The sequence below is a fragment of the Oncorhynchus clarkii genome, chromosome 21 (assembly GCF_045791955.1).
Source record: "Oncorhynchus clarkii lewisi isolate Uvic-CL-2024 chromosome 21, UVic_Ocla_1.0, whole genome shotgun sequence".
Classification (NCBI taxonomy): domain Eukaryota; kingdom Metazoa; phylum Chordata; class Actinopteri; order Salmoniformes; family Salmonidae; genus Oncorhynchus; species Oncorhynchus clarkii.
Genome location: NC_092167.1, coordinates 44,329,085 through 44,353,887, shown reverse-complemented (window position 1 = coordinate 44,353,887; position 24,803 = coordinate 44,329,085). Strand labels below are relative to the sequence as shown.

Genomic DNA, 24,803 nt, shown 5'->3' with positions numbered 1-24,803 from the left:
TTTCCCTCGCTAACTTTAAACATCAGCTATCTGAGGAGCTAACCAATCGCTGCAGCTGTACATAGCCCATCTGTAAATAGCCCATCCAATCTACCTACCACATCCCCATATTGTTTTAAATTACTTTTCTGCTCTTTTGCACACCAGTATCTCTACTTGCAAATCATCATCTGCACATCTATCACTCCAGTGTTAATTTGCTAAATTGTAATTACTTCGCTATTATGGCTATTTATTGCCTTACCTCCTCACGCAATTTGCGCACACTGTATATAGACTTTATTTATTTTCTATTATGTTATTGACTGTTGTTTATTCCTTGTGTAACTGTGTTGTTGTTTGTGTCGCACTGCTTTCCTTTATCTTGGCCAGGTCGCAGTTGTAAATGAGAACTTGTTCTCAACTAGCCTACCTGGTTAAATAAAGGTGAAATAAAAAGTTTAGAAATCAGTTCGTGGGAAGGGGTTAAGTCTTCAACGATTAAGGCTTTCAGAAACAGCAATGTAGGGTATGTGTCACCAGATGGCGCACATGCTATTTGCACCGCGCTTCTTCCAGTTGACAGACACACAGACACGACCACGTTGTTTCCATTGTATGGCCTCGCTCCAGTTCCACTCCATCCCTCCGAGCCTCCCTCCCTCTCTCTCCGCTTACAGTAGTGCTATCTATCTTCCACTCGAATCGCAGTCTCTCTGTCAGTATCCACGATATGAGCGCTATAATGGCGCGAAACATGGTACCTCTGCGTCCGAAAGGAACAGTTTCAGCGCACCTGTGCCGGGCTGTGTTTATCGCCTCGGCTTGGATGTCACTTATGGGACCCGTGCGATGTGACAGCCGGAGCGACGCGCATCGTATGCTTGACAGCGGTGGCGGTTTAGGCATAGACAGGAGAGACGGAATGTTCGGACAGGACTTGGGTGATAATGATATGGACATGGAATCCCGGCGCTTCAGGAGAGCTCTATCCCAAGAGAAAGTGTCCCTGCTCAGCAGCTCGTTCGTGCTCAAAGGGGATGCCACTCACAACCAGGCGATGGTTCACTGGACGGGGGAGAACAGCAGCGTAAGTACCCGTCCCGTCCCGGTTACACTCCGTTGTGATGTAGTGGGTTCCCCGCTTGTAGCCTACACAACCCGCCAGTCACCATAACAGCCCATCCCAATTGACATAAGTTATTGTCCAGGTAATAGCTACACATGCGTAAATTATTTTTCCTTCATGGCTGTCATTGCTCATGCCATTGAATCCCGTTTTGTTGTTTGGCTACTCTGAAGCGCATCAATATGTCTTCAAGTGCGCTTCTAACAAAAATATTTTTGCCCATGGTCTGTGTTTACAACAGCTACATTTATTATTGTGTGTCAAGCCCTGACTGATGAGAGAGGGCATGGCTGGTTGCGGAGAAGTGCTTCCAACCAACCCACCTACCTATCTTTAGTTTAGCTGGTCATGATGATGTCAGTCTGTTTAGAGGTGCGCACAGTGGAGGCAAGCTGTTTTTTCTGTCCCACTCAGTGCCACTTGGTTGGTGTTGACATTGTCATATGATGATACTAAAGTGTTTAAATAATGTGTATTAATATCCACCTTGAATGTTTCAGTTTAAAGCGTATTTATTTGTCCAAATAATGAATTGCACATAATTCGAGGTTTATGACCTAGTTTAATTGACATGTAATTAATTGTAATTAGCAGCGCAATGTAAACAGCAAGAGAGAGGGGGAAAAAATAGATCGAGAGAGGGCTTTGTGATTGGGTAGAATATTGTCAGCTGTCCGGGACCGTGCAGTGTCTATCAAGGACATCAGTTGAATATGTGCTATTGTCACGACAGAACACGTACAGTTAGAAGGAAACGTTTCCCACTGCTACTGGCCTGCCTGCATCCTCTTTCATATGAGAAACATCATCCAGACTGCTCTCTATCTAACATGTCACGAACTAGCTGACTAGCTCTACCAGGTTACATACTGTCTATATAGCAGCCACAGACAGTAACAAATACTATGCCAATGCTCAACCTATAATGTTGAAATAACATTTTGACTTAGCATAGAATTGGAATGAAATCGCAAAAAAATATATATATGTTTTTGTATTATAAGGGCCCATTTTCTATTCATGAAGAACTTCTGACAGACAGACTAATTCAATACTGAGACAAGTGTGAATCATCTGTCAGTCAGCCAAACACTGACAGCCTGGGACGCCATGTTTGAGTTATCCTCAATTCACTTGGCATTGCCTTACTTTGGTAAGGTCGACGTATTGAGGTCTCCCCCTATATTGCACAGCCTAATAAAAGAAGACAAATGCTGCCATTTAATTTCACTAGGTCGGACATTTACGATTCCAGCACAGATTGATAGGCATGAAAATTTAAGAATCTCTGCCCCCCCCCCCTCCCCCAGTTTACAGGGCCTTCAGAGGTGGCTGTGCCCAGACAAAGGATATAGACGATTGTCAATAAATATATACCAAGGACCCAAGATGCATCATGTCTGTGGCATGTCTGGTCAGAAGCAATGGTATTACACTATTTGACTTTTAACTTTTAATCATTTGTAAACAAGCAGTTGACCTTTAACCCCTGATGTTGCACATTTATTGGTAGACATCCAGACCCCTGTATATAGCCTCTGTCATGTCTTCTCCTGCTCCTCCCCTCCGGCCTCCAACATTGCCAGAATACTAACCACCGGACCTGCATTTCATCATTACGTACACCTGGCACTCATTACGCGCACCTGTTAATCATTATGATTCACACCTGGCACTCATTACGCGCACCTGTTAATTATTATGATTCACACCTGGCACTCATTACGTGCACCTGTTAATCATTATTATTCACACCTGGCACTCATTACGCGCACCTGTTAATCATTATGATTCACACCTGGCACTCATTACGCGCACCTGTTAATTATTATGATTCACACCTGGCACTCATTACGCGCACCTGTTAATCATTATGATTCACATCTGGCACTCATTACGCGCACCTGTTAATTATTATGATTCACACCTGGCACTCATTACGCGCACCTGTTAATCATTATGATTCACACCTGGCACTCATTACGCGCACCTGCTAATCATTATGATTCACACCTGGCACTCATAACGCGCACCTGTTAATCATTATGATTCACACCTGGCACTCATTACGCGCACCTGTTAATTATTATGATTCACACCTGGCACTCATTACGCGCACCTGTTAATTATTATGATTCACACCTGGCACTCATTACGCGCACCTGTTAATCAATATGATTCACACCTGGCACTCATTACGCGCACCTGTTAATTATTATGATTCACAGCTGGCACTCATTATGCGCACCTGTTAATCATTATGATTCACACCTGGACTTCATTACCTTCATCGTTTCCTCCCTTTATATGTCGCTCTCTTATGTTCAGTCACCAGTTGGTATTATTGTTGTGTGCCGGTGTGAAGCCACATGGAATTGTCTCGTGGTTTTATTAGACGTTTCACCTGCTTCCCGACTCACAGCTCCATTATTGCAGCCTTGCTATTGTTATTTTACTGCTGCTCTTTAATTATTTGTTACTTTATTTCTTTTGTTTTTCTTTTTTAGGTATTTTTTCTTAAAACTGCATAAAATCAGACTACCATTACGCTAAATATATATAAATAGAGTAGACGTTACAACTTGTTAGACGGTACGTAACAATGACAGCAGTAATAAGGTATCCAATATTGGATTATATATATACATATACAGTGGGGAGAACAAGTATTTGATACACTGTCGATTTTGCAGGTTTTCCTACTTACAAAGCATGTAGAGGTCTGTAATTTTATCATAGGTACACTTCAACTGTGAGAGACGGAATCTAAAACAAAAATCCAGAAAATCACATTGTATGATTTTTAAGTAATTAATTTGCATTTTATTGCATGACATAAGTATTTAATACATCAGAAAAGCAGAACTTGATATGTTAAACATTTAATTTTGATTTACCATGGTACTAATAACCATTCACATTGTTATTAGACACCCAGACATGGTACTAATAACCATTCACATTGTTATTAGACACCCAGACATGGTACTAATAACCATTCACATTGTTATTAGACACCCAGACATGGTACTAATAACCATTCACATTGTTATTAGACATCCAGACATGGTACTAATGACCATTCACATTGCCAGTGTACTGAAGATTTATACACATTACTATAATGACATGTAGACAGTTTCTACAAACATTTACAGATGTGCGCACACACACACACACACAATATGTTAACAAGACAGTGGTCAGACACTGGTCAAAGAGTTGACATGTGGGGTCACCAGATGAGGGCGTGGTCGTGTTTTGACTGTAAGTGGTCTGACCAAGGCCTGAGAGACATTCCCTTAAATGTCCCCATGAACGGTAATTAATTCTAGGACCCCTGATGTCAGTTCCCGGAAGACATTCTGGGAACGGTCGGCCACCAAGCCCATCCATAACTTGTTAACAGCATTCCGAGCAGAAAGCTTCCACTGTTGAAAGAGCCTTCTTTGTGCTTCCCTGTGCTCTCTCTCTCTCTCTCTCTCTTTCTCTCTGTCTCTCTGTCTCTGTCTCTCTGTCTCTGTCTCTGTCTCTGTCTCTCTCTCTCTCCCTCTCCCACCCCTCTCTCCCTCTCTGTCTCTCTGTCTCTCTGTCTCTGTCTCTGTCTCTCTGTCTCTGTCTCTCTCTCTCTCTCCCTCTCCCCCCCTCTCTCTCTGTCTCTCTGTCTCTCTCTCTCTCTGTCTCTCTCTCTCTCTCTCTCTCTCTCTCTCTCTCTCTCTCTCTCTCTCCCCCCCCCTCTCTCTCTCTCTCTTTCTCTCGCTCTCGCTCTCGCTCTCTCTGTCTCTGTCTCTCTGTCTCTCTGTCTCTCTCTCTCTCTCTCTCTCTCTCTCTCTCTCTTTTTTCTTCTGGGAGTTGTTGACTAGCTCCATGGTGCTGAGAAGTTGTGCTCTCTCTGTCATCAACCATCAACATCAACCATCACATTACCATCAACTAAACCATCCCGCATCAACCATCCACTATCAACATCAACATCACCATCAACCATCAACCATCACCATCAACCATCAACATCATCATCAAACATCAACCATCAACATCACCATCAACCAACACCCTCAACCATTCCCATCACCATCAACCATCACCATCAACATAACCATCAACATCACCATCACCATCAACCATCACCATCGACATCACCATCACCATCAATCATCAACCATCAACATCACTATCAACCATCACCCTCAACCATTCCCATCACCATCACCATCAACCATCACCATCAACATCACCACCAACCATCAACATCACCATCAACCATCACCCTCAACCATTCCCATCACCATCAACCATCACCCTCAACCATCACCATCACCCTCAGCCATTCCCATCACCATCAACAATCAACATCACCATCAACATCACCCTCAACCATTCCCATCAACATCAACCATCAACCATCAACATTCCCATCAACCATCACCATCAACATTAACCATCACCATAACCATCACCATCCCATCAACCATCACCATAAACCATCCCCATCAGCCATCACCATAAACCATCAACCATCACCATAAACCATCACCATCAACCATCACCATCAACCATCACCATTCCTTCAACATCACCATCAACCATCAACCATCAATCATCAACCATTCCCATCAACCATCACCATTCCTTCAACATCACCATCAACCATCAATCATCAACCATTCCCATCAACCATCACCATCAACCATCAACCATCAACCATCACCATCAACCATCAACCATCAATCATCAACCATTCCCATCAACCATCACCATCAACATCACCATCAACCATCAACCTCAACCTCAACCATTCCCATCACCATCAACCATCACCCTCAACCATTCCCATCAACCATCGACATCATCATCAACCATCACCCTCAACCATTCTCATCAACATCAACCATCAACACCACCATCAACCATCACCATCAACCATTTCCACCAACCATCACCATCAACCATCAACACTACCATCAACCACCACCATCAACCATCACCATCGACATCAACCATCACCATCAACATCACCATCAACCAACCATCAACATCACCATCAACCATCACCCTCAACCATTCCCTTCACCATCAACCATCACCCTCAACCATCACCATCACCCTCAGCCATTCCCATAACCATCAACAATCAACATCACCATCAACATCACCCTCAACCCTCAACCCTCAACCATCAACCATCAACCATTCCCATCAACCATCACCATTCCTTCAACATCACCATCAACCATCAACCATCAATCATCAACCATTCCCATCAACCATCAACCATCACCATCAACCATCAACCATCAACCATCAATCATCAACCATTCCCATCAACCATCACCATCAACCATCAACCATCAATCATCAACCATTCCCATCAACCATCACCATTCCTTCAACATCACCATCAACCATCACCATCAACCATTCCCATCAACCATCACCATCAACCATCAACCATCAACCATCACCATCAACCATCAACCATCAATCATCAACCATTCCCATCAACCATCACCATCAACCATCAACATCACCCTCAACCATTCCCATCAACCATCGACATCATCATCAACCATCACCCTCAACCATTCTCATCAACATCAACCATCAACACCACCATCAACCATCACCATCAACCATTTCCACCAACCATCACCATCAACCATCAACACTACCATCAACCACCACCATCAACCATCACCATCGACATCAACCATCACCATCAACATCACCATCAACCAACCATCAACATCACCATCAACCATCACCCTCAACCATTCCCTTCACCATCAACCATCACCCTCAACCATCACCATCACCCTCAGCCATTCCCATAACCATCAACAATCAACATCACCATCAACATCACCTTCAACCCTCAACCCTCAATCATCAACCATCAACCATTCCCATCAACCATCACCATTCCTTCAACATCAACCATCAATCATCAACCATTCCCATCAACCATCACCATCAACCATCAACCATCACCATCAACCATCAACCATCAACCATCAATCATCAACCATTCCCATCAACCATCACCATCAACCATCAACCATCAACATCACCATCAACCATCAACCTCAACCATTCCCATCACCATCAACCATCACCCTCAACCATTCCCATCAACCATCAACATCATCATCAACCATCACCCTCAACCATTCTCATCAACATCAACCATCAACACCACCATCAACCATCACCATCAACCATTCCCACCAACCATCACCATCAACCATCAACACTACCATCAACCACCACCATCAACCATCACCATCGACATCAACCATCACCATCAACATCACCATCAACCAACCATCAACACCACCATCAACCATCACCCTCAACCATTCCCTTCACCATCAACCATCACCCTCAACCATCACCATCACCCTCAGCCATTCCCATCACCATCAACAATCAACATCACCATCAACATCACCCTCAACCCTCAACCATCAATCATCAACCAATACCATCAACCATCACCACCGACATCAACCATCACCATCACCATCCCTTCAACCATCACCATCAACCATCACCATCAACCATCACCATAAACCATCACCATCAACCTGCACCATCCTCTTCCTCTTTTAATGGTATCTGGTGTCTGTGTCCACGACCCTGTAGCCATTTGGAATGTATAGATTGAGAATTTAAAGGGACAGGGTGGGAAAACATCATAATGTTTTGTAATAATATGCTTGCTTGCTATTTGAATACATAACATGTTTTTTCTCCCCCTTACCACCACTTTCTGGTTGATTTCTGAGGCACTGACTGAATGCAAAAGGCATTTGTTTGCACTTCACATGCTAAACAGAGAGTTAATTTGGTTCCCCTAGTTTTCAGTTGGAAATTGTTTTCACACTGGAGTCCTCCGAATCATTTACGTCATCTCTCTCTATCCGTGCTCTTTGAGTGGTGCTAAGAGGCCCCTTTCTCCACCCAGACTCCATGTCAAATGCTGGGTCTGAAAGTTTAGGGTTGATCTAGTGTGTTAAATCAAATCACATTTTATTTGTCACATGCACCAAATACAACAGGTGTAGATGTTACCGTGAACTGCTTACTTACAAGCCCTTAACCAACAATGCAGAGAATGAAAATATTTGCTAAATAAAGTCAAACGAAAAAAGTAAAAAAACAGAAAATAACAATGACAAGGCTATAGACAGGGGGTACCGGTACTGAGTCAATGTGCGGAGGTACGGGTTAGTCGAGGTAATTCAGGTCATATGTACATGTAGGTAGGCGTAGAGTGACTATGCATAGATAATAAACAGTGAGTAGCATCAGCGTAAAAAATGGGGTCAATGCAAATAGTGGCCATTTGATTAACTGTTCAGCAGTCTTATGGCTTGGGGTTAGAAGCTGTTACTCTTGCCGTGCGGTAGCAGAGAGAACAGTCTATGACTGGGGTGGCTGGAGTCTTTGACAGTTTTTTGGGCCTTCCTATGACACCGCCTGGTATATAGGTCCTGGATGGCAGGAAGCTTGGCCCCAGTGATGTACTGGGCCGTACACACTACCCTCTGTAGCGCCTTGCGGTCGGATGCTGAGCAGTTTCCATACCAGGCGGTGATGCAACCAGTTGCGCAGCTGTAGAACATTTTGAGGATCTGGGGACCCATGCCAAATGTTTTCAGTCTCCTGAGGGGGAACAGGCATTGTCGTGCCCTCTTCACGACTGTCTTGGTGGGTTTGGACCGTGATAGTTTGTTGAGGATGTGGACACCAAGGAACTTGAAGCTCTCGACCCGCGCTCCTGGTTCTCCCAGGAGACATGGAGTCAAGGTCTTTGCCAGGGAGTTCAAAATGACTGCTTCTGCCCCCAAAGATGTCTGCTGCCAAGAGGGCTCCCTCCCTCCCTCCCTCCCTCCCTCACTCACTCACTCACTCACTCACTCACTCACTCACTCCCTTCATGAGTATTTTCCATTCGATGAGGTCATTAGAGCTTGTGTGTCTTCAAACCATGAGTTCTCTCCCAATGATTCTCTCACTGATTGTCTCATAGTAACTATGACAGAGCAAGGACAAGGCAATGGCTGTTTGAATTATAACATACAGTCCTTCAGCTCTAGACCTAATGTATGTATTAACTAGTGGCTACTTACTGCTGTTGATCTGAATGATACACCTTAGAGAGTCTCATGCAAAGTTATTGTCTCATCTATCTTCGCTACTGTGGATTGATACGCTATTTGGCTAGGTGCCTATTTGGCTAGGTGCACTATTTGGCTAGGTGCACTATTTGGCTAGGTGCACTATTTGGCTAGGTGCACTATTTTTGGCTTGATGCACTATTTTTGGCTAGGTGCACTATTTGGCTAGGTGCACTATTTGGCTAGGTGCACTATTTTTGGCTTGATGCACTATTTGGCTTGGTGCACTATTTGGCTAGGTGCACTATTTTTGGCTTGATGCACTATTTGGCTTGGTGCACTATTTGGCTAGGTGCACTATTTTTGGCTTGGTGCACTATTTGGCTTTGTGCACTATTTGGCTTGGTTCACTATTTGGCACAAACCATCTATACATGACACACATGCCTTCTGTACTGTAGCGAGGCCTTCCTGTCAACCCCATGGTGAACCAGGCAGACTAGGTTAGGCAGGATGCTACACTAGCATTAGAGATGAGAGCTAACTAGGGAGTACACTAAGTGATGCCTGGTGTTCCCTGGGTGGTAAAGCACAGTGTTTAGAAGTTTTTCTTCCAGATTGTTCTGATGGGGCTGGCAGGAGCAGGGTGATGAGGTTGTTATCCAGATTCTGTTGCTCCCAAGGAGGTGGTGAAATTCTCCTCTTTCCTGGTTTCTCTTTTCTCCTGCCTTCTCTCTTCATTTGTTCTTGCCTTCTGTCGTTCCGATACAATATACACGACTTTATTGTCCATACAAATACACACAACACAATAAATACGATATGGAAAACGGGACAGTTAGTACAGGTTACGTTGGGCCTGCGTCTGTCCTATGTCCCACTGTTCAGCAGCCCGATGGCTGATGGAATGAATCTTGCCCAGCTTCTATTCTACTGAACAGTGGGACCCTATATCCCTCCGGAGGGCAGCATCTCAACACATTGGGCAAGATTGTGTGTGGGGTCCTTTATGATGCGCTTGACCTTTGCCCTTGCCCGTTTTTGTCATAGAGGCCCTGAAGCCCCCTTCCACCCTGGTCACTCTCCCTCTCCCTCTGACTCGAGGCATTATCTCTCTCTCTCTCTCTCTTTCTTGCACTCTCTCTCCTCTCTCACTCTCTCCTCTCTCTCCCTCTCTCTCTCTCTCCTCTCCCTCTCTCCTCTCCCTCTCTCCTCTCTCTCTCTCTCTTTCTTGCACTCTCTCTCCTCTCTCTCTCTCTCTCTCTCTCTCCTCTCTCTCTCTCCTCTCTCTCTCCTCTCTCCTCTCTCTCTCCTCTCTCTTTCTTGCACTCTCTCTCCTCTCTCTCCTCTCTCTCTCTCTCTCTCTCTCTCTCCTCTCTCTCTCTCCTCTCTCTCTCTCCCCTCTCACTCTCTCCCGTCCTTTCCCTTTCTCTCTTTATTTTGCGGGCTCACATGAACACATCCCCATCTTGGGGAGCTGGAAACTATTCAGAATGAAATGACCAATTCTAGGAATGTGTGTGTTTGGGATGGGGGGTGGTCTCCCGGCAACGGGGAAAACAACCCACCTGGCAGGCCTTGGCACAATGGACAGTTACGTTTTCCGTCTTCTATTTTTTACCTCTACCTACTCCACCATTCTTCTTTGATTGACGTTCTTTACTGTGAGTTTCTTGCGTTTTATATGTGCTTAGTTTCTTCCTGGAGATGGGGACTTTTTAAAAATGTTTCCTATTGAAGTTGTTTTGTGTGGCGTCCCTTTTCTTCCTCCTCAGTGTTGTGTAGGAGTGTGGGGAAAGTAAAAGTTCCTGGGGTTGCCGTGACAACAAGGCTGGAATTCTGTAGGGGTCATCCAGTGGATGTGAGATGTTTGTGAATAGCATCAGAATGGGCTGGTACCTCCTGCTGTTCTTCAAACTGACACTGAGAGACCTACACTCTTTCAACCATTGAAAGGTCTCTGGATTTGGTGTGTGTGTGTGTGTGTGTGTGTGTGTGTGTGTGTGTGTGTGTGTGTTGATGCCCTGCTGCTGGTCTGGTACAGTAGAGATCAATCTAATAGGAGGGAGGGGTTATGTAGCGACACGGTGAGATAGATCCCGTAGTGGCTCAGCAGGGATCCCTCCCTCTCATCTGCTCCTCACTAACATCCTCACGGATTGAAGATTGGATTCTGGCCAGGCACTTTATACTATACCTGTCTGTCGCACCAGGTGTGAGACACTGTCCTGCACCTGTCTGTCTCACCAGGAGTTACTGCATCGTTTCTCACACTATTTTTCCCTCCTGCATTTGACCAAATTCTTTGTCATTGTTGACAGGTTCATCTTTGATTCAGGCCTATCTTCTTGTTTCTTTGTTTATTATATTGGCAACATGTCTACTGTCTGGCCTATCTTCTTGTTGCTTTGTTTATTATACTGACAACATGTCTACTGTCTGGCCTATCTTCTTGTTGCTTTGTTTATTATACTGTCAACATGTCTACTGTCTGGCCTATCTTCTTGTTGCTTTGTTTATTATACTGTCAACATGTCTACTGTCTGGCCTATCTTCTTGTTGCTTTGTTTATTATACTGACAACATGTCTACTGTCTGGCCTATCTTCTTGTTGCTTTGTTTATTATACTGACAACATGTCTGTCTGGCCTATCTTCTTGTTGCTTTGTTTATTATACTGACAACATGTCTACTGTCTGGCCTATCTTCTTGTTGCTTTGTTTATTATACTGACAACATGTCTACTGTCTGGCCTATCTTCTTGTTGCTTTGTTTATTATACTGACAACATGTCTACTGTCTGGCCTATCTTCTTGTTGCTTTGTTTATTATACTGACAACATGTCTACTGTCTGGCCTATCTTCTTGTTGCTTTGTTTATTATACTGTCAACATGTCTACTGTCTGGCCTATCTTCTTGTTTCTTTGTTTATTATATTGACAACATGTCTACTGTCTGGCCTATCTTCTTGTTGCTTTGTTTATTATATTGACAACATGTCTACTGTCTGGCCTATCTTCTTGTTGCTTTGTTTATTATATTGGCAACATGTCTACTGTCTGGCCTATCTTCTTGTTGCTTTGTTTATTATACTGACAACATGTCTACTGTCTGGCCTATCTTCTTGTTGCTTTGTTTATTATACTGACAACATGTCTACTGTCTGGCCTATCTTCTTGTTGCTTTGTTTATTATACTGTCAACATGTCTACTGTCTGGCCTATCTTCTTGTTGCTTTGTTTATTATACTGACAACATGTCTACTGTCTGGCCTATCTTCTTGTTGCTTTGTTTATTATACTGTCAACATGTCTACTGTCTGGCCTATCGTCTTGTTGCTTTGTTTATTATACTGACAACATGTCTACTGTCTGGCCTATCTTCTTGTTGCTTTGTTTATTATACTGACAACATGTCTACTGTCTGGCCTATCTTCTTGTTTCTTTGTTTATTATACTGACAACATGTCTACTGTCTGGCCTATCTTCTTGTTGCTTTGTTTATTATACTGACAACATGTCTACTGTCTGGCCTATCTCTTGTTTCTTTGTTTATTATACTGACAACATGTCTACTGTCTGGCCTATCTTCTTGTTGCTTTGTTTATTATACTGACAACATGTCTACTGTCTGGCCTATCTTCTTGTTGCTTTGTTTATTATACTGACAACATGTCTACTGTCTGGCCTATCTTCTTGTTGCTTTGTTTATTATACTGACAACATGTCTACTGTCTGGCCTATCTTCTTGTTTCTTTGTTTATTATACTGTCAACATGTCTACTGTCTGGCCTATCTTCTTGTTGCTTTGTTTATTATACTGTCAACATGTCTACTGTCTGGCCTATCTTCTTGTTGCTTTGTTTATTATATTGACAACATGTCTACTGTCTGGCCTATCTTCTTGTTGCTTTGTTTATTATACTGACAACATGTCTACTGTCTGGCCTATCTTCTTGTTGCTTTGTTTATTATACTGTCAACATGTCTACTGTCTGGCCTATCTTCTTGTTGCTTTGTTTATTATACTGACAACATGTCTACTGTCTGGCCTATCTTCTTGTTGCTTTGTTTATTATACTGTCAACATGTCTACTGTCTGGCCTATCTTCTTGTTTCTTTGTTTATTATATTGACAACATGTCTACTGTCTGGCCTATCTTCTTGTTGCTTTGTTTATTATACTGACAACATGTCTACTGTCTGGCCTATCTTCTTGTTGCTTTGTTTATTATACTGACAACATGTCTACTGTCTGGCCTATCTTCTTGTTGCTTTGTTTATTATACTGTCAACATGTCTACTGTCTGGCCTATCTTCTTGTTGCTTTGTTTATTATACTGACAACATGTCTACTGTCTGGCCTATCTTCTTGTTGCTTTGTTTATTATACTGTCAACATGTCTACTGTCTGGCCTATCTTCTTGTTGCTTTGTTTATTATACTGTCAACATGTCTACTGTCTGGCCTATCTTCTTGTTGCTTTGTTTATTATATTGACAACATGTCTACTGTCTGGCCTATCTTCTTGTTGCTTTGTTTATTATACTGACAACATGTCTACTGTCTGGCCTATCTTCTTGTTGCTTTGTTTATTATATTGACAACATGTCTACTGTCTGGCCTATCTTCTTGTTTCTTTGTTTATTATACTGTCAACATGTCTACTGTCTGGCCTATCTTCTTGTTGCTTTGTTTATTATATTGACAACATGTCTACTGTCTGGCCTATCTTCTTGTTGCTTTGTTTATTATACTGACAACATGTCTACTGTCTGGCCTATCTTCTTGTTGCTTTGTTTATTATACTGACAACATGTCTACTGTCAGACCTATCGTCTCCTTCCTTTTTCATTGGACTTGTCTCTATTGGTGGAACAGACTGGGTTTTCCAAATATTGCGCCCTGGCCCTAGATGGGTTCTGTGTCAGTTGGCAGCAGTCAAACTAATAACAGGAGTCCAGACGTAACTCAACCCCAGAAACATGGTTGAAACGCGGTTCTGCCACCCAAGTTCTCTTGTGGTGATGTACGTGCCCTGCTACCGTGCCAAACCAGCACTCACACATCCAGGTGGGAATTTGTATGAGTTGACGGACGGACACTTGCCAGGAATAACTTCCTCAGGAAATGGTGAACTGTTTGTGACTCACCTTGATATCAATTAGCACGCCCCATGTCCCGGAGGAGGAGGAGAATGGAGGAAGAAGAAGACGGAGAAGAAGGGGAAAAAAAGATAGAGAGGAGAAACAGAGGAGAAAGAGGAGAGAGAGAAAGATAGGAGGAGAGAGAGGAGAGAGAGAGAGGAGAAAGAGGAGAGAGAGAAAGATAGAAGAGAGGAGGAGAGAGAGAGAGGAGAAAGAGAGAAAGAGGAGAGAGAGAAAGATAGAAGAGAGGAGGAGAGAGAGGAGAGAGAGAGAGGAGAGAGAGGAGAAAGAGAGAAAGAGGAGAAAGAGGAGAGAGAGAAAGATAGAAGAGAGGGAGAAAGAGAGGAGAGAGAAAGAGAGAGAGGAGAGAAAGAGAGAGAGAGAGAAAGAGAGGAGAGAGAGAAAGAGAGGAGAGAGGAGAGGAGAGAGAAAGAGAGGAGAGAGAAAGAGAGGAGAAAGAAAAGGGAGAAAAGAGAGGAGAGAGAAAAAAGAGAAAGAGAGGAGAGAGAGAGAGGAGCAAGAGAGAAAGAGAATAGAAAGAAAGAGGAGAGGAGAAATGGAGAGAGAAAGACGTAAGAGAGAGAGAGAAGTAAGAGGAAAAAACGAGAAAGAGAGGAGAAAAAGAAAAGAGAAAGAGAGGAGTGAGAGAAGAAAACGTGGTGGGCTCTTTTCATGTTCATGTTCCTTGGGCGGTGCGACAAACGAGCTTGTCAAAAATAGATCCCTCTTTTACATGAAAAAGACACGGCCAATGATAGCATCTCACAACACGGCAATACCACCATATTCTTTAGTGCAAGTTATTATATGGCTTTCGCTGCTTTCCGCTAACTGTAGCCTGAACGATTAGGATGTTGTGGGATGCACAGAGAAAAGTGGAGAGCGCCGACAAATTGAATTATTGTTTTGAGCGTTGGATTATCAAAACATTTGCTGTTGGTAAATTTAGACGTTCTGCACAGCATCCAAGAAAACACATAGCGTGGTGATAGTTATGACCAAATTACTGTCACTGAGAAACATCAGGTAGCCTACCATCGGATGTGCCATAATAGGTTTTTCAATGTATAGCATACATTAAAATGTTAAATGATATCCTGAACTATACATTAGCAGAACCTATAGATTCCCAAATGCATCATGTATGATAGTTGATTTTATTTAACCTTTATTTTGACAGGGAAGACATATTGAGACCTAAGTCTCTTTTACAAATGTGCCCTTCATAACACAATATAAAATAAACATTACCACTATATATATATATACAGTGCCTTGCGAAAGTATTCGGCCGCCTTGAACTTTGCGACCTTTTGCCACATTTCAGGCTTCAAACATAAAGATATAAAACTGTATTTTTTTGTGAAGAATCAACAACAAGTGGGACACAATCATGAAGTGGAACGACATTTATTGGATATTTCAAACTTTTTTTAACAAATCAAAAACTGAAAAATTGGGCGTGCAAAATTTTTCAGCCCCTTTACTTTCAGTGCAGCAAACTCTCTCCAGAAGTTCAGTGAGGATCTCTGAATGATCCGATGTTGACCTAAATGACTAATGATGATAAATACAATCCACCTGTGTGTAATCAAGTCTCCGTATAAATGCACCTGCACTGTGATAGTCTCAGAGGTCCGTTAAAAGCGCAGAGAGCATCATGAAGAACAAGGAACACACCAGGCAGGTCCGAGATACTGTTGTGAAGAAGTTTAAAGCCGGATTTGGATACAAAAAGATTTCCCAAGCTTTAAACATCCCAAGGAGCACTGTGCAAGCGATAATATTGAAATGGAAGGAGTATCAGACCACTGCAAATCTACCAAGACCTGGCCGTCCCTCTAAACTTTCAGCTCATACAAGGAGAAGACTGATCAGAGATGCAGCCAAGAGGCCCATGATCACTCTGGATGAACTGCAGAGATCTACAGCTGAGGTGGGAGACTCTGTCCATAGGACAACAATCAGTCGTATATTGCACAAATCTGGCCTTTATGGAAGAGTGGCAAGAAGAAAGCCATTTCTTAAAGATATCCATAAAAAGTGTCGTTTAAAGTTTGCCACAAGCCACCTGGGAGACACACCAAACATGTGGAAGAAGGTGCTCTGGTCAGATGAAACCAAAATTGAACTTTTTGGCAACAATGCAAAACGTTATGTTTTGCGTAAAAGCAACACAGCTCATCACCCTGAACACACCATCCCCACTGTCAAACATGGTGGTGGCAGCATCATGGTTTGGGCCTGCTTTTCTTCAGCAGGGACAGGGAAGATGGTTCAAATTGATGGGAAGATGGATGGAGCCAAATACAGGACCATTCTGGAAGAAAACCTGATGGAGTCTGCAAAAGACCTGAGACTGGGACGGAGATTTGTCTTCCAACAAGACAATGATCCAAAACATAAAGCAAAATCTACAATGGAATGGTTCAAAAATAAACATATCCAGGTGTTAGAATGGCCAAGTCAAAGTCCAGACCTGAATCCAATCGAGAATCTGTGGAAAGAACTGAAAACTGCTGTTCACAAATGCTCTCCATCCAACCTCACTGAGCTCGAGCTGTTTTGCAAGGAGGAATGGGAAAAAATGTCAGTCTCTCGATGTGCAAAACTGATAGAGACATACCCCAAGTGACTTACAGCTGTAATCGCAGCAAAAGGTGGCGCTACAAAGTATTAACTTAAGGGGGCTGAATAATTTTGCACGCCCAATTTTTCAGTTTTTGATTTGTTAAAAAAGTTTGAAATATCCAATAAATGTCGTTCCACTTCATGATTGTGTCCCACTTGTTGATTCTTCACAAAAAAATACAGTTTTATATCTTTATGTTTGAAGCCTGAAATGTGGCAAAAGGTCGCAAAGTTCAAGGGGGCCGAATACTTTCGCAAGGCACTGTATATATATATTCTAATGAATGTATACACACTACCGGTCCAACATTTTTGAACACCTACTCATTTTCTTTAGTTTTACTATTTTCTACATTGTAGAATAATAGTGAAGACATCAAAACTATGAAATAACACATATGGAATCATGTAGTAACCAAGACAGTGTTAAACAAATCAAAATCAAAATATATTCTTCAAAGTAGCCACTCTTTGCCTTGACGACAGCTTTGCACTATCTTGTCATTCTCTCAACCAGCTTCACCTGGAATGCTTTTCCAGCAGTCTTGAAGGAGTTCCCACATATGCTGAGCACTTGTTGGCTGCTTTTCCTTCCCCCTGTCTCATCCCAAACCATCTCAATTTGGTTGAGGTCAGGTGATTGTGGAGGCCAGGTCATCTGATGCAGCACTCCATCACTCTCTTTCTCGGTAAAATAGCCCTTACACAGCCTGGAGGTGTGTTGGGTCATTGTGCTGTTGAAAAACAAATGATAGTCCCACTAAACCCAAACCAGATGGGATGGCATATCGCTGCAGAATGCTGTGGTAGCCATGCTGGTTAAGTGTGCCTTGAATTCTAAATAAATCACTGACAGTGTCCCCAGCAAAGCACCCCTACACCATAACACCTCGTCCTCCATGCTTTACGGTGGGAAATACACATGCAGAGATCATCCGTTCATCCACACCGCGTTTCACAAAGACACAGTGGTTTGAAGCAAAAATCTCAAATTTGGACTCATCAGACCAAATTACATGTTTCCACCGGTCTAATGTCCATTGCTCATGTTTCTTGGCCCAAGCAAGTCTCTTCTTCTTATTGGTTTCCTTTAGTAGGTGTTTCTTTGCAGCAATTCGACCATGAAGGCCTGATTCATGCAGTCTCTTCTGAACAGTTGATGTTGAGATGTGTCTGTTACTTTAAGTCTGTGAAGCATTGGTCTGCAATATGACGTGCCATTAACTCTAATGAACTTATCCTCTACAGCAGAGGTAACTCTGGGTCTTCCTGTGGCGGTCCTCATGAGAGCCAGTTTCATCGTAGCGGCTGATGGTTTTTGCTACTGCACTTGAAGAAACGTTCAAAGTTCTTAATTTTCCGGATTGACTGACCTTCATGTCTTAAAGTAATGATGGACTGTTTTCTCTTTGCTCATTTGCGCCGTTCTTGCCATAATATGGACTTGATCTTTTACCAAATAGGGATATCTGCTGTATACCCCCCCTACCTTGTCACAACACAACTGATTTGCTCAAACACATTAAGAAGGAAAGACATTTCACAAATTAACTTTTAAAAGGCACACCTGTTAATTGAAATGCATTCCAGGTGACTACCTCATGAAGCTAGTTGAGAGAATGCCAAGAGTGTGCAAAGCTGTCATCAAGGCAAAGAGTGGCTACTTTGAAGAATCTCAAATCTAAAATATATTTTGATTTGTTTAACACATTTTTGGTTACTACATGATTCCATATGTGTTATATCATAGTGTTGATGTCTTCACTGTTATTCTAAAATGTAGAAAATAGTAAAAAATAAAGAAAAACCCTTGAATGAGGAAGTGTTCTAAAACGTTTGACCGGTAGTGTATATACATTCATTAGAATACAAAATCACAGTCATGGTAAGCACAAATAAAACATCACAAATCACCCAGAAGTCAGTGAGCATTGGCCTTTCTGGCTTAGCAGTCATGATGTCAAAATAGCCCATATCTACCTTTAGCACGTTTTCAGCCTGTCCATTATCACCACAGTATATGACAGTCAGTAGCTTGTTATAAAAACACTCTCTAAATCTCTGAATATCCCTCCGTCCTGTCCTGGTTGTTTATGGTCTTATGGTCTTATGGTTTATGGTCTTATCTGTTTCCCAGGTAACTTTAGCAAAAGTAATTCCACCAAAGTGTCCCGTCTGCCACCGCCCAGGAATGAGAAGGAGAGTGATTTGATCCCAGAGCCTCAGCTGTGCTGTTATTTATTGCAGTTGGGTCTTTGTTTTTCCGAGGGAGCGCGGGACAGGAGCGCGGGAAGGGAGCGAAAGGAGTGGGTGTCTCCTCAGAATAACGCTGGGGTAAACAGAGAGGCAGTGCATCACTCAGCTAATCACATTCTGGGTTCAATCCAAAGCCGTCAGCATCAGGGAGAGTCTAGCAAAAACACACAAACAGGGACACGGACACACACACACACAATCTACCCCCCCCCCCCCCCACACACTCCTCTCCCTGTCCATCTCGCTCTGCCTTCTCCTGTGTGTATTTGGACAGGCTGTTTGTATGCAAATCCGGTGTCCAGCGTGTGTTAGTTGTGAAGGGAAAACGCAACTGATTGTCTCAGTGTGCTGGGGCTGAGGTGAACAACACTAGAGTTGAGCACCAAAGCAGGAGAGGGCCTGGAGGAGGGGATTCAAGCTGCCCTGCGGCTTCTCCTTTTGTTTAATCCTCTTTTCACGTGATCCTTTCTCTTTTCCCGCACGACGTTGTCACACCGACACACAACCAAAAAAATACTTGTTCAATTGTGTCAAGGAAGCAAAAGCTGCCTGTGATGGATCCGGTGGAAGTTTATCCTACGTCCTAGGCCTCTGTCCTACGTCCTAGGCCTCTGTCCTACGTCCTAGGCCTCTGTCCTACGTCCTAGGCCTCTGTCCTACGTCCTAGGCTTCTGTCCTACGTCCTAGGCCTCTGTCCTACGTCCTAGGCCTCTGTCCTACGTCCTAGGCCTCTGTCCTACGTCCTAGGCCTCTGTCCTACATCCTAGGCCTCTGTCCTACGTCCTAGGCCTCTGTCCTACGTCCTAGGCCTCTCTCCTACGTCCAAGGCCTCTGTTCTACGTCCTAGTCCTCTGTCCTACGTCCTAGGCCTCTGTCCTACGTCTTAGGCCTAGGTCCTACGTCAAAGGCCTCTGTCCTACGTCCTAGGCCTCTGTCCTACGTCCTAGGCCTCTGTCCTAGGCCTCTGTCCTAGGCCTCTGTCCTACGTCCTAGGCTTCTGTCCTACGTCCTAGGCCTCTATCCTACGTCCTAGGCCTCTGTCCTACGTCCTAGGCCTCTGTCCTACGTCCTAGGCCTCTGTCCTACATCCAAGGCCTCTGTCCTACGTCCTAGGCCTCTGTCCTACGTCCTAGGCCACTGTCCTACGTCCTAGGCCTCTGTCCTACGTCCTAGGCCTCTGTCCTACGTCCAAGGCCTCTGTCCTACGTTCTAGGCCTCTGTCCTACGTCCAAGGCCTCTGTCCTACTTCCTAGGCCTCTGTCCTACGTCCAAGGCCTCTGTCCTACATCCTAGGCCTCTGTCCTACGTCCTAGGCCTCTGTCCTACGTCCAAGGCCTCTGTCCTACGTCCTAGGCCTCTGTCCTACGTCCAAGGCCTCTGTCCTACGTCCAAGGCCTCTGTCCTACTTCCTAGGCCTCTGTCCTACGTCCTAGGCGTCTGTCCTACGTCCTAGGCCTCTGTCCTAGGCCTCTGTCCTACGTCCTAGGCTTCTGTCCTACGTCCTAGGCCTCTGTCCTACGTCCTAGGGCTCTATCCAACGTCCTAGGCCTCTGTCCTACGTCCTAGGACTCTGTCCTACATCCAAGGCCTCTGTCCTACGTCCTAGGCCTCTGTCCTACATCCTAGGCCTCTGTCCTACGTCCTAGGCCTCTGTCCTACGTCCAAGGCCTCTGTCCTACGTCCAAGGCCTCTGTCCTACGTCCTAGGCCTCTGTCCTACGTCCTAGGCCTCTGTCCTACGTCCAAGGCCTCTGTCCTACGTCCAAGGCCTCTGTCCTACGTCCAAGGCCTCTGTCCTACTTCCTAGGCCTCTGTCCTACGTCCAAGGCCTCTGTCCTACTTCCTAGGCCTCTGTCCTACATCCAAGGCCTCTGTCCTACGTCCAAGGCCTCTGTCTTACGTCCAAGGCCTCTGTCCTACTTCCTAGGCCTCTGTCCTACGTCCTAGGCCTCTGTCCTACGTCCTAGGCCTCTGTCCTACGTCCAAGGCCTCTGTCCTACGTCCAAGGCCTCTGTCCTACGTCCAAGGCCTCTGTCCTACGTCCAAGGCCTCTGTCCTACGTCGGAGTACAAACACTATTGTACATACACATAGAGACTAGATTATGCAACAATATAACTAATGAATTTAAACTGCATCCATCCGGTCATGGAAAGTAACACCCTGGCCCTCTGTGACAGTTATAAGAAGACAAATAGAGTGTTTTTCCCATTCCAGCGGCCCATGGAAAGAGGCTATTCCATCTGGTGTGTTACAGATCTGTAAAACCGTTCCCCGTTTTCCTTATAAACCTCAGCTTCCGTCTGCCACACACATACGCACGCACAGACGCACGCACGCACGCACGCACACACGCACGCACACACGCACGCACACACACACACACACACACACATTTCGCTGCTCTAGTCCATAGTGTGTTGTGTCCACAGTCCACAGTGTGTTGTTGAATATGTTAGTGTGTAATTTTAAATTATGGTTTGATATCAAATGTTTGTGTGTTTGAATGCAGGGGTGTGACTTTTTGTGTAGATGTGTTTTGCCGGTGGTGTTTTGGTGTCCTGCGTTGGCCAGACCGGGGAGTGTCGTGGTGTTTTGTGTTGACCACACCGGGGAGTGTCGTGGTGTTCTGTGTTGACCACACATGGGAGTGTCGTGGTGTTCTGTGTTGGCCACACCGGGGAGTGTCGTGGTGTTCTGTGTTGACCACACAGGGGAGTGTCGTGGTGTTCTGTGTTGGCCACACCGGGGAGTGTCGTGGTGTTCTGTGTTGACCACACCGGGGAGTGTCGTGGTGTTCTGTGTTGGCCACACTGGGGGGTGTCGTGGTGTTCTGTGTTGACCACACCGGGGAGTGTCGTGGTGTTCTGTGTTGACCACACCGGGGAGTGTCGTGGTGTTCTGTGTTGGCCACACTGGGGGGTGTTGTGGTGTTCTGTGTTGACCACACCGGGGAGTGTCGTGGTGTTCTGTGTTGACCACACCGGGGGGTGTCGTGGTGTTCTGTTTTGGCCACACTGGGGAGTGTCGTGGTGTTCTGTGTTGACCACACCAGGGAGTGTCGTGGTGTTCTGTGTTGACCACACTGGGGGGTGTCGTGGTGTTCTGTGTTGACCACACTGGGGAGTGTCGTGGTGTTCTGTGTTGACCACACCGGGGAGTGTCGTGGTGTTCTGTGTTGACCACACTGGGGGGTGTCGTGGTGTTCTGTTTTGGACACACTGGGGAGTGTCGTGGTGTTCTGTGTTGACCACACCGGGGAGTGTCGTGGTGTTCTGTGTTGACCACACCGGGGAGTGTCGTGGTGTTCTGTGTTGGCCACACTGGGGGGTGTCGTGGTGTTCTGTGTTGACCACACCGGGGAGTGTCGTGGTGTTCTGTGTTGACCACACCGGGGAGTGTCGTGGTGTTCTGTGTTGGCCACACTGGGGGGTGTCGTGGTGTTCTGTGTTGACCACACCGGGGAGTGTCGTGGTGTTCTGTGTTGACCACACTGGGGGGTGTCGTGGTGTTCTGTTTTGGCCACACTGGGGAGTGTCGTGGTGTTCTGTGTTGACCACACTGGGGAGTGTCGTGGTGTTCTGTGTTGACCACACTGGGGGGTGTCGTGGTGTTCTGTGTTGACCACACTGGGGAGTGTCGTGGTGTTCTGTGTTGACCACACCGGGGAGTGTCGTGGTGTTCTGTGTTGACCACACTGGGGGGTGTCGTGGTGTTCTGTTTTGGCCACACTGGGGAGTGTCGTGGTGTTCTGTGTTGACCACACTGGGGAGTGTCGTGGTGTTCTGTGTTGACCACACTGGGGAGTGTCGTGGTGTTCTGTGTTGACCACACTGGGGGGTGTCGTGGTGTTCTGTTTTGGCCACACTGGGGGGTGTCGTGGTGTTCTGTTTTGGCCACACCGGGGAGTGTCGTGGTGTTCTGTGTTGACCACACTGGGGGGTGTCGTGGTGTTCTGTGTTGACCACACTGGGGAGTGTCGTGGTGTTCTGTGTTGACCACACCGGGGAGTGTCGTGGTGTTCTGTGTTGACCACACTGGGGGGTGTCGTGGTGTTCTGTGTTGACCACACTGGGGAGTGTCGTGGTGTTCTGTGTTGACCACACTGGGGGGTGTCGTGGTGTTCTGTGTTGACCACACCGGGGAGTGTCGTGGTGTTCTGTGTTGACCACACTGGGTGGTGTCGTGGTGTTCTGTTTTGGCCACACTGGGGAGTGTCGTGGTGTTCTGTGTTGACCACACTGGGGAGTGTCGTGGTGTTCTGTGTTGACCACACTGGGGGGTGTCGTGGTGTTCTGTTTTGGCCACACTGGGGGGTGTCGTGGTGTTCTGTTTTGGCCACACCGGGGAGTGTCGTGGAATCTTAGGAAATCTCTGCAGTCTCTCTCTCGCTCTCTCTCTCTCTCTTCTCTTCTCTCTCTCTCTCACCGGTCTCATTTTACACCTGTCATCAAATCCCAAACTGTGGTATACTTGGGGCTGAGCTTCGCCTCGGGGAGCAGGAAGACCCTCGTCTGAACTCCCAGAATGCTCTGTTTCCGGTAACCCCTGAAAAGAAAACCTTCATCACTATATAAAGTGGCAGCACCACTGGGAGGAAATAAAATCAGATTATCTTGTGTCAGTGTGAAATGTTGACTGGCTCCAATTAGTGTTTCAGCATCTACACAACATGGGTCTCTCAGGGCCTTATTCATTATCATCAGGACAATTACTTACTCTTTTTTTGGGGGGTGGCATTTAGCAGATGCTCTTATCCAGAGTGACTTACGGGATCAATTAAGTGCCTTGCTCAAGGGCTCAAGGGATTCAAACCAACAACCTTTCTGTTACCGGTCCAACGCTCTTAACAACTCGGCTACCTGCCTGCCCAGACGGTTTTACGAGCGGCGCCTGCCAATGACAGGCCTGTATATCTATATTTATATCTATATCTATATCTATGCAAGGTGATTGCTGCACTACACTCGACTGTCGTCAGCGTCTACAAGAATAGACAGTCAAAATGAGCTTGCTCTCACAATGGGGAGGAATACAACAGCCATACTGTACTATATTAGAAATGCTCCTGTTGACTGTTTCAGTCCCTCTCTCCTTTCTAAACACTTCCCTCGTCTGGCTTTTCAATTTGAGACAATTTTCTGGGTGAGATAGACCCTTTTGTCGAGCCAAATCATCCCGGCGCGGTGGTAGAAGAAATTGAATTTCCCATGAATATGTGATTGGCTGTGATGTCGTCTCAGTATTCACGCCGGCGTGCTAATCCACAATACTGAATCGCGGCACTACGGCTCTTACACCGGTCAGCAGCTGTCGTCACACCCCATGACTCAACACTACGTACACACACACGGGCCAGGGACCCCAGTCTTCACCACTACGTACAAACACGGGCCAGGGACCCCAGGACTCAACACTGCGTACACACACACGGGCCAGGGACCCCAGGACTCACCACTGTGTACACACACACTGTGTACACACACACTGTGTACACACACACGAGACGGGAGGCAGCAGCTGTGTTTGTGTGTGTGAT

At 45.3% G+C, this 24,803-nt stretch overlaps 1 protein-coding gene across 1 annotated transcript in view; it reads left to right on the top strand.

The window, feature by feature from the left end:
• Positions 1-691: 691 nt before the first annotated feature.
• LOC139379087 (VPS10 domain-containing receptor SorCS2-like) overlaps positions 692-24,803 on the top strand; it is a 418,987-nt gene continuing 394,875 nt past the window's right edge. The window contains exon 1 of the mRNA XM_071121886.1: positions 692-1,069. Within this exon, the coding sequence (XP_070977987.1) occupies positions 713-1,069 (357 nt within the window). The 5' untranslated portion in view covers positions 692-712. The remainder of the gene's footprint in view (positions 1,070-24,803) is intronic.